General features: G+C 45.6%; 1 protein-coding gene across 1 annotated transcript; it reads right to left on the minus strand.

The window, feature by feature from the left end:
• Window positions 1-280: 280 nt before the first annotated feature.
• On the minus strand, window positions 281-3,056 carry LOC115844628 (protein S100-A9). Its single transcript, XM_030841930.3, has 3 exons — window positions 3,016-3,056; window positions 2,471-2,631; window positions 281-634 (listed from the first exon to the last, which is right to left on the minus strand). The coding sequence occupies exons 2-3, from the start codon at window positions 2,618-2,620 to the stop codon at window positions 377-379; spliced, it is 408 nt and encodes a 135-aa protein (XP_030697790.1). The 5' UTR covers window positions 2,621-2,631; window positions 3,016-3,056; the 3' UTR covers window positions 281-376.
• Window positions 3,057-11,152: the final 8,096 nt, after the last annotated feature.

Here is an 11,152-nt window from a genome sequence, read left to right on the forward strand (position 1 = left end):
TGGTGACAAGGGCCACTTTGACTGTCTGGACAGAGAGGTCCTGAGCTGGGGAAGGGTGACGGGGACCTAAGCAGGGGGGCCTAGAGTCAGAGGTGAGGAGACGGTCAGGGAGGTGAATCCAAAGGGCCCAGAAGAGACCCACATTTTTGTTGCTTCTTGTTTTGTTCTTACTGAATGCAGACATTGAGGCCCAGTTAAGCCACAGGGCTGTCAAACCCCCAGACCTCCAGGAAGGTTAGGTTGGGAAGGGGGTGGGGAAAGAAGCACACAGAACACTGGCTTGGAGGAAGACTTTATATTTCACCCCCATCTCCCTGCCCTGCAGCTAAGGCAGCCCCGTGGCCCTAGGTGGGCAGGGGCTGGTGGCCTGACCTGATTAGTGGCTGTGGCCGTGATTGCCATGGCTGTGGCCGTGATTGTCATGGCTGTGGCCGTGGCCTGAACCACCTGCTCCGAAGCCTGGCCCGTGCCTGTGGCCTACTCCTGGGGGCGCCGTCTTGTGCATCTCCTCGTGGGAGGCTTCCGTCAGCTTGCCCACCAGCACGGAGAACTCGTGGAAGTTCAACTCCTTGTCTACATCCGTGTCCAGGTCCTCCATGATCTCGTTAATGGCTTTGTCATCCTTTGTCTCCTTCTGCCGGTGGGAGACACAGGGCAGTCAGGGCTGGGTGTGGTCAGGGCTAAGGACGGGGAGCACAACAAGTGACCCGATGGCAAAGGCAGAGTGACACCAGGCTCCTGGGCCTCAGTTTGAGCATCTGCTGGACACTTTCTGATTCCTGGCCACCACAATTCTCTCCATTTTACAGGAGAGGAACTGAGGTCGAGTGACTTGCCTGAGGTTACACACATTCATACATACAGAGATGTCTCCTCATTTGGTCCTTATAACAATGATAGGGAGACTTGGAATCTTCCTTGAGGAAGACTTGAGGAAACAGTTGTACAAACGGTAATTAGCTTGTGCAGATTGACAAGGCTTGGGAGCAGAAGGGTGGACACGCACATTCCGGTCTTGTCCCGTTCCCTCTACTCCTATCCATGTCACGCCCTCCTCTTCCCGCCTCCCCACTCCCTCTCCAGGTTACTACTTAGTGACACTCATTTCAGCCTGCATGGCGGGGAAGCACCCGAGGGAAACGAGATGGGGACAGAGAGCAGTGTGGTGTGATAAGTGTGCAAGGGGGCATGAGGGGAGGTGAAGGATCCAGGCCACACTGGGTTCCAGCCCCGCCTCCCACTGGCTGGGGCACCCCCGCTGAGGCTCCTCCTGGGAGACTGCAGGTGCCCAGCTCCCTTCCCACTTTGCAACGCTTCAGTGTGATCTGCTTTTTTTGCACCTTTGGCATCACCCTGGCAGATCCCTGGCTCCTGAGCAGCCCGTAGGAGGGGGCCCAGCTTCCCATCCTGGCCTATCTGCTCTGGATGTGGGGCGTGGTGGATGGGGTAGGATAGGGGTCTCACAAAGGAAAACATTGCCCACACAACCTCTTGGCTGTATCCTCTCTTGTCTACCCTGACCGAGCGTCCTGCTTGCTGAGGTCTGCAATTTCAGGGAGCTGTCAGCAACCCCAGTACCTCCGACAGCTGTGATTCTCCACCTTTCCAAGGTGGGGAGGGGCTCCAGGCAGGGCTGGCCACCTATCCCGGAACATCTCGCTCCAGGAATGGAACTGAGTCTGGGACCTAGATGTCCCACCCTTCTTAGTCCAGTCTTCTGTGTCCCCAAAGTCACCAAATTTGTAAAGAAAACAAAAAGATCCTGTGGAATGAATCCTCCTTTTCTTAGAGCTGCCTAATCATTTTCAGATCAGGGAAATAAACTAACATGTTACTGAGTGCTTTATACACACTGGTGCTGGGCTGGGTCCTTTCCCACATGCTGTTCATTTGTTTCTTACCAGAGAGCCTTTGGATTAGAAAAGCCCTCTGGGGTCTTCCACTCCAAGTCCATCTGAGGCTTACAATCTCATTGGCTTCCTGCCAAGGGTAGTCTTCACTTGCTTCCCCCCACCAAAATTCAGGTCTCAGCTCAAAGGTCATCTCCTTAGAGGGGCCCTTCACATCCATTTAACTAGTCTCCCCTCCCCGTACCCAGCCCACATCACCCACAGTGCTCTCTCTGTTTTTCTTTCAGGTACTTATTGGCTGTGGATCTATCTGTGTTCTTGATTGGTCAACACGTCTGTTGTGTGTCTCTCCCGTCAGGACAGTGGGTCCCGGTGGGTCACTACACGCCCTGCCCAGGATGGGACCTGGCACACTGCACATGCTCAGTCTGTTGGTGCCACCTAACATGGACCACCTCTAGTGACAGTGTCCAAATCCTGTTCCAAACACGGAGCCCACTGCCTCTGGAGGCTAGGTTGAAGGGGCAAGAGCTTTTTCCTTGACCATTGCAGACTGCACCCCTATTCTCCATCCTTAGCCCAGACTGTTCGGGTCATTTCTGACAGGGGTCCAGTCCTACCTTGAGAAAGTTTGGCAGCTCTTTTTTCACCAGCTGTTTGAATTCTTTCTTGTTCAGGGTGTCCGGGGGCTGCAGCCGTATAGAGTACTGGTGGAAGATATTGATGATGGTTTCTATGCTGCTTTCCAGCTGCGACAGTTGGTCAGCCATCTTCCTGCACTCTGTTTGAGCAAAGGAGAAGCAAGAGTTCTGGTGCTTAGAAGAAAAGACCATCAAGCTTCCTTGACACCTCCTACTGGCTGCACGCAGGAATGAAGGGAGGAGACAGAATAAAAAGAAAGCAGGGGCTGCAACAGAACTGGGAGATGACCCTATACCACACATGGTAGGAATGGTTTATAGACTATCTAGGGAGTGCCGAAAAGGAGAGCCTTTGAGGACAGGAGGCTGCAGCAGAACATGACCTAAGAAAACGGGAAGGAGGCTTTAAAGTGAGCAGTCAATCAAGGAGGGCTTCCAGGAGGAGGTTTGAAATGAAGATGGGTGAGGGGAGTAAAGAGTCAGCAGGCAGGCTCCGGCCCCGGGGAAACTGGCAGCTTACTTACCCAAGGCCAGAAGTCACACAGAGGGGTTTGACAGAAAGATGGGGGCCCAGCATTTATAGGCCTCTGGCTGAGAAACTCAGCCTTCTTGCGGGAAGATTGCTTCACAGGTAAGCAGTGTGGTAACCCTGAGCTAGGCTGTGTCACTGCCAGGAACGGGGCTGGGCCGGGACAAGAAATGTTCACAAAGCCCTTTTTGCCTTTTTGTGAAATTCCAAGCCCTGACCTGGAGCTGGTTTGGGAGGAAGCTGGTTGGTTAGTCCACTTCCCCTCCACACCACAGCCCTGCCCTTCCTGAGCAAGCTAGCAAGCTGCCTCTCCTCTGGCACCCCTCTCTCCCCCTGTCCCCGCTGAGGTTGTGCCTTCCCACCTGCAATAGCCAGTGTCTGGTGGTGGGCTGAGGACCCCTGAGGTGGCCAACCCACTCTGTCTCCCCTTGTTGGGCAGTCCAACAAGGATGGCCCTGCCTGGCCCTGTGATGAGTGCTCTTAGGAGGGCGAGGGGCCTGCCCTCCATTGTTCTGGCTGATGGAGGAAGCACAGACAGCAGCCTGCATCCTTCCATCCCAGCAGGTGCCCAGGGCGCCTCTCCTGTGTGTGTCCACAGCGCCCTCTGCTGCCTCTACCAGGGCACATTTCACTCTGGACCAAGGATCTCAAGACACAAGCTTGCAGGAACTAGGGACCTGGAGTAAAGTGGTGAAGCGGTGTGGGCTGGAGAACACCAAGAGCACCATCAGTAGCGTGACTCGTGACAACCGACATGGGGCCTCAGGGTTGGGGACACTAGGGAGTGGTGAGGACTGTGGCAAATGAGAGCATTCCTAACTTGAAGGGGCAGCTGGTACTCAGCCTCAGGGGAAGGCGGGCACGTGGGAAAGTGGATCAGGTGTTAATGGACCTCCCGAAGGTCCAGGGAATCTGAAATTTTATGTGAAAACTCCTGCTTATAAGATTCATCAACTAATTTTTTTCTTTTTACATCTTTATTGGAGTATAATTGATTTACAATGGTGTTAGTTTCTGCTTTATAACAAAGTGAATCAGTTATACATATACATATGTTCCCATATCTCTTCCCTCTTGCATCTCCCTCCCTCCCGCGCTCCCTATCCCACCCCTCTAGGTGGTCACAAAGCACCGAGCTGATCTCCCTGTGCTATGAGGCTGCTTCCCACTAGCTATCTATTTTACGTTTGGTAGTTTATATATGTCCATACCACTCTCTCACTTTGCTTACCCTTCCCCCTCCCCATACCCTCAAGTCCATTCCCTAGTAGGTCTGTGTCTTTATTCCCGTCTTATCCCTAGATTCTTCATGACTTTTTTTTTCTTAGATTCCATATGTATATGTTAGCACACGGTATTTGTCATTCTCTTTCTGACTTACTTCACTCTGTATGACAGACTCTAGGTCCATCTACCTCACTACAAATAACTGTATTTTGTTTCTTTTTATGGCTGAATAATATTCCATTGTATATATGTGCCACATCTTCTTTATCCACTCATCCGATGATGGGCACTTAGGTTGTTTCCATCTCCGGGCTATTGTAAATAGAGCTGCAATAAACATTTTGGTACATGACTCTTTTTGAATTATGGTTTTCTCAGGGTATATGCCCAGTAGTGGGATTGCTGGGTCATATGGTAGTTCTATTTGTAGTTTCTTAAGGAACCTCCATACTGTTCTCCACAGTGGTTGTACCAACTCACATTCCCACCAGCAATGCAAGGGTGTTCCCTTTTCTCCGCACCCACCCCAGCATTTATTATTTCTAGATTTTTTGATGATGGCCATTCTGACTGGTGTGAGATGATATCTCATTGTAGTTTTGATATGCATTTCTCTAATGTTTAGTGATGTTGAGCAACCTTCATGTGTTTGTTGGCAATCTGTATATCTTCTTTGGAGAAATGTCTATTTAGGTCTTCTGCCCATTTTTGGATTGGGTTGTTTGTTTTTTTGTTATTGAGCTGCATGAGCTGCATATAAATTTTGGAAATTAATCCTTTGTCAGTTGCTTCATTTGCAAATATTTTCTCCCATTCTGAGGGTTGTCTTTTGGTCTTGTTTATGGTTTCCTTTGCTGTGCAAAAGCTTTGAAGTTTCATTAGGTCCCATTTGTTTAATTTTGTTTTTATTTCCATTTCTGTAGGAGGTGGGTCAAAAAGGATCTTGTTGTGATTTATGTCATAGAGTGTTCTGCCTATGTTTTCCTCTAAGAGTTTGATAGTTTCTGGACTTACAATTAGGTCTTTAATCGATTTTGAGCTTATTTTTGTGTATGGTGTTAGGGAGTGATCTAATCTCATACTTTTACATGTACCTGTCCAGTTTTCCCAGCACCACTTATTGAAGAGGCTGTCCTTTCTCCACTGTACATTCCTGCCTCCTTTATCAAAGATAAGGTGACCATATGTGCGTGGGGTTATCTCTGGGCTTTCTTTCCTGTTCCATTGATCTATCTTTCTGTTTTTGTGTCAGGAACATACTGTCTTGATTACTGTAGCTATGTAGTATAGTCTGAAGTCAGGGAGCCTGATTCCTCCAGCTCCATTTTTCGTTCTCAAGATTGCTTTGGCTATTTGGGGTCTTTTGTGTTTCCATACAAATTGTGAAATTTTTTGTTCTAGTTCTGTGAAAAATGCCAGTGGTAGTTTGATAGGGATTGCATTGAATCTGTAGATTGCTTTGGGTTGTAGAGCCATTTTCACAATGTTGATTCTTCCGATCCAAGAACATGGTATATCTCCCCATCTATTTGTATCATCTTTAATTTCTTTCATCAGTGTCTTATAATTTTCTGCATACAGGTCTTTTGTCTCCTTAGGTAGATTTATTCCTAGATATTTTATTCTTTTTGTTGCAATGGTAAATGGGAGTGTTTTCTTGATTTCACTTTCAGATTTTTCATCCTTAGTGGATAGGAATGCCAGAGATTTCTGTGCATTAATTTTGTATCCTGCTACTTTATCAACTTCATTGATTATCTATAGTAGTTTTCTGGTAGCATCTTTAGGATTCTCTATGTATACTATCATGTCACCTGCAAAGAGTGACAGCTTTATTTCTTCCTTTCCGATTTGGATTCCTTTTATTTCCTTTTCTTCTCCAATTGCTGTGGCTAAAGCTTCCAAAACTATGTTGAATAAGAGTGGTGAGAGTGGGCAACCTTGTCTTGTTCCTGATCTTAGTGGAAATGCTTTCAGTTTTTCACCATTGAGGATGATGTTGGCTGTGGGTTTGTCATATATGGCGTTTATTATGTTGAGGAAAGTTCCCTCTATGCTTACTTTCTGCAGAGTTTTTATCATAAATTGGTGTTGAATTTTGTCAAAAGCCTTCTCTGCATCTATTGAGATGATCATATGGTTTTTCTCCTTCAGTTTGTTCATATGGTTTATCACATTGATAGATTTGCATATATTGAAGAATCCTTGCATTCCTGGAATAAACCCCACTTGATCATGGTGTATGATCCTTTTAATGTGCCGATGGATTCTGTTTGCTAGTATTTTGTTGAGGATTTTTGCATGTACGTTCATCAGTGATATTGGCCTGTAGTTTTCTTTCTTTGTGACATCCTTGTCTGGTTTTGGTATCAAGGTGATGGTGGCCTCGTAGAAGGAATTTGGGAGTGTTCCTCCCTCTGCTATATTTTGTAAGAGTTTGAGAAGGATAGGTGTTAGCGCTTCTCTAAATGTTTGATAGAATTTGTCTGTGAAGCCGTCTGGTCCTGGGTTTTTGTTTGTTGGAAGATTTTTAATCACAGTTTCAATTTCAGTGCTTGTGATTGGTCTGTTCATATTTTCTATTTCTTCCTGATTCAGTCTTGGCAGTTGTGCATTTCTAAGAATTTGTCCATTTCTTCCAGGTTGTCCATTTTATTGGCATCGAGTTGCTTGTAGTAATCTCTCATGATCCTTTGTATTTCTGCAGTGTCAGTTGTTACTTCTCCTTTTTCATTTCTAATTCTATTGATTTGAGTCTTCTCCCTTTTTTTATTGCTGAGTCTGGCTAATGGTTTATCAATTTTGTTTATCTTCTCAAAGAACCAGCTTTTAGTTTTATTCATCTTTGCTATCGTTTCCTTCATTTCTTTTTCATTTAGTTCTGATCTGATCTTTATGATTTCTTTCCTTCTGATAACTTTGGGGAATTTTTGTTCTTCTTTCTCTAATTGCTTTAGGTGCAAGGTTAGGTTGTTTAATCGAGATGTTTCCTGTTTCTTAAAGTAGGAATGTATTGCTATAAACTTCATTCTTAGAACTGATTTTGCTGCATCCCATAGGTTTTGGGTCATTGTGTCTCCATTTTTATTTGTTTCTAGGTATTTTTTGATTTCCTCTTTGATTTCTTCAGTGATCACTTCGTTATTAAGTAGTGTATTGTTTAGCCTTCATGTGTTTGTATTTTTTACAGATCTTTTCCTGTAATTGATATCTAGTCTCATAGCATTGTGGTTGGAAAAGATACTTGATACAATTTCAGTTTTCTTAAATTTACCAAGGCTTTGTTTGTGACCCAAGATATGACCTATCCTGGAGAATGTTCCATGAGCACTTGAGAAAAATGTGTATTCTGTTGTTTTTGGATGGAGTGTCCTGTAAATATCAATTAAGTCCATATTGTTTAATGTATCATTTAAAGCTTGTGTTTCCTTATTTATTTTCATTATGGATGATCTGTCCATTGGTGAAAGTGGGGTGTTAAAATTCCCTAGTATGAATGTGTTACTGTCGATTTCCTCTTTTATGGCTGTTAGTATTTGCCTTATGTATTGAGGTGCTCCTACGTTGGGTGCATAAATATTTACAATTGTTATATCTTCTTGTTGGATCGATCCCTGATCATTATGTAGTGTCATTTTCTCTTGTAGTAGTCTTTATTTTAAAGTTTATTTTGTCTGATATGAGAATTGTTACTCCAGCTTTCTTTTTGTTTCCATTTGCATGGAATATCTTTTTCCATCCCCTCACTTTCAGTCTGTATGTGTCCCAAGGTCTGAAGTGTGTCTCTTGTAGACAGCATATATATGGGTTTTGTTTTTGTATCCATTCAGCCAGTCTGTGTCTTTTGGTGGGAGCATTTAATCCACTTATATGTAAGGTAATTATAGATATATATGTTCCTCTTCCCATTTTCTAAATTGTTTTGGGTTCGTTATTATAGGTCTTTTCCTTCTCTTGTGTTTCTTGTCTAGAGAAGTTCCTTTAGCATTTGTTGTAAAGCTGATTTGGTGGTGCTGAACTCTCTCAGCTTTTGCTTGTCTGTAAAGGTTTTCATTTCTCCATCAAATCTGAATGAGATCCTTGCTGGGTAGAGTAATATTGATTGTAGGTTTTTCTCCTTCATCACTTTAAATATTTCCTGCCAGTCCCTTCTGGCTTGCAGAGTTTCTGCTGAAAAATCAGCTGTTAACCTTATGGGGATTCCCTTGTGTGTTATTTGTTGATTTTCCCTTGCTGCTTTTAATATGTTTTCTTTGTATTTAATTTCTGACAGTTTGATTAGTATGAGTCTTGGTGTGTTTTTCCTTGGATTATCCTTACGGGACTCTCAGTGCTTCCTGGACTTGATTAACTATTTCCTTTCCCCTTTTAGGGAAGTTTTCAACTATAATCTCTTCAAATATTTTCTCAGTCCGTTTCCTTTTCTGTTCTTCTTCTGGGACCCTTATAATTCGAATGTTGGTGCGTTTAATGTTGTCCCAGAGGTCTCTGAGACTGTCCTCAGTTCTTTTCTTTCTTTTTTCTTTATTCTTCTCTGCAGTAGTTATTTCCACTATTTTATCTTCCAGGTCACTTATCCGTTCTTCTGCCTCAGTTATTCTGCTATTGATCCCTTCCAGAGTATTTTTAATTTCATTTATTGTGTTGTTCATCGTTGCTTGTTTCATCTTTAGTTCTTCTTGGTCCTTGTTAAATGTTTCTTGCATTTTGTCCATTCTATTTCCAAGATTTTGGATCATCTTTACTATCATTATTCTGAATTCTTTTTCAGGTAGACTGCCTATTTCCTCTTCATTTGTTAGGTCTGATGGGTTTTTATCTTGCTCCTTCATCTGCTGTGTGTTTTTCTGTCTTCTCATTTTGCTTATCTTACTGTGTTTGGGGTCTCCTTTTTGCAGGCTGCAGGTTCGTAGTTCCCATTGTTTTTGGTGTCTGTCCCCAGTGGCTAAATTTGGTTCAGTGGGTTGTGTAGGCTTCCTGGTGGAGGGGACTAGTGCCTGTGTTCTGCTGTATGAGGCTGAATCTTGTCTTTCTGGTGGGCAGGTCCACGTCTGGTGGTGTTTTTTAGGGTTGTCTGTGGCCTCATTATGATTTTAGGCAGCCTCTCTGCTAATGGGTGGGGTTGTGTTCTTGTCTTGCTAGTTGTTTGGCATAGGGTGTCCAGCACTGTAGCTTGCTGGTCGTTGAGTGAAGTTGGGTGCTGGTGTTGAGACGGAGATCTCTGGGAGATTTTCGCCATTTGATATTTCGTGGAGCTGGGAGGTCTCTTGTGGACCCGTGTCCTGAAGTTGGCTCTCCCACCTCAGAGGCATAGCACTGACTCTTAGCTGCAACACCAAGAGCCTTTCATCCACACAGCTCAGAATAAAAGGGAGAAAAAGTAGAAAGAAAGAAAGAAAGAGGATAAAATAAAATAAAGATAAAATAAAATAAAGTTATTAAAAAATAATTATTAAGAAAAAAAAATTTTTAAATGTAAAACAAACAAGTAAACAAAACGGACAGACAGAACCGTAGGAGAAATGGTGAAAGCAAAGCTATCCAGACAAAATCTCTCACAGAAGCATACCCATACACACTCACAAAAGGAAAAGGGGAAAAAATAATAAATCTTGCTCTCAAAGTCTATCTCCTCAATTTGGGATGATTCGTTTTCTATTTAAGTATTCCACAGGTGCAGGGTACATCAAGTTGATTGTGGAGATTTAATCCGCTGCTCCTGAGGCTGCTGGGAGAAATTTCTCTTTCTCTTCTTTGTTTGCACAGCTTCCGGGGCTCAGCTTTGGATTTGTCCCCGCCTCTGCATGTAGGTCGCCAAAGGGCATCTGTTCTTCGCTCAGACAGGACGGGGTTAAAGGAGCAGGTGATTCGGGGGCTCTGGCTCACTCAGGCCGGGGGGAGGGACGGGTACGGATGCGGTGAAGCCTGCGGCGTCAGAGGCCATCGTGACATTGCACCAGCCTGAGGCGCCGTGCGTTCTCCTGGGGAAGTTGTCCCTGGATCCCGGTACCCTGGCAGTGGCGGGCTGCACAGACTCCCGGGAGGGGAGGTGTGGATAGTGACCTGTGCCCGCACACAGGCTTCTTGGTGGCGGCAGCAGCAGCCTTAGCGTCTCATGCCCGTCTCTGGGGTCCGTGCTTTTAGCCGCGGCTCGCGCCCGTCTCTGGAGCTCCTTTAAGCAGCGCTCTTAATCCCCTCTACTCGTGCACCAGGAAACAAAGAGGGAAGAAAAAGTCTCCTGCCTCTTTGGCAGGTACAGACTTTTCCCCGGACTCCCTCCCGGCTAGCCGTGGTGGACTAACCCCTCCAGGCTGTGTTCACGCCGCCAATCCCAGTCCTCTCCCTGGGATCAGACCTCTGAAGCCCGAGCCTCAGCTCCCAGCCCCCATCCGCCCCGGCAGGTGAGCAGACAAGCCTCTCGGGCTGGTGAGTGCTGGTCGGCACCGATCCTCTGTGCCGGAATCTCTCCGCTTTGCCCTCCGTACCCCAGTGGCTCCGCTCTCCTCCTTGGCTCTGAAGCTTCCCCCCTCCGCCACCCGCAGTCTCTGCCCGCAAAGGGGCTTCTAGTGTGTGGAAACCTTTCCTCCTTCACAGCCCCCTCCCACTGGTGCAGGTCCCGTCCCTATTCTTTTGTCTCTGTTTTTTCTTTTTTCTTTTGCCCTACTCAGGTACGTGGGGAGTTTCTTGCCTTTTGGGAGGTCTGAGGTCTTCTGCCAGCGTTCAGTGGGTGTTCTGTAGGAGCTGTTCCACGTGTAGATGTATTTCTGATGTATCTGTGGGGAGGAAGGTGATCTCCGCGTCTTACTCTTCCGCCATCTTTAACAATCTCCTTCGTGAACTAATTTTAAAGGAAAATGAGAACATTAACAATGAAGCATGGCGTGTGCTGAAGGCCATGACCTCTG

Source organism: Globicephala melas, chromosome 1 (genome assembly GCF_963455315.2).
Source record: "Globicephala melas chromosome 1, mGloMel1.2, whole genome shotgun sequence".
In the NCBI taxonomy this organism is placed as follows: domain Eukaryota; kingdom Metazoa; phylum Chordata; class Mammalia; order Artiodactyla; family Delphinidae; genus Globicephala; species Globicephala melas.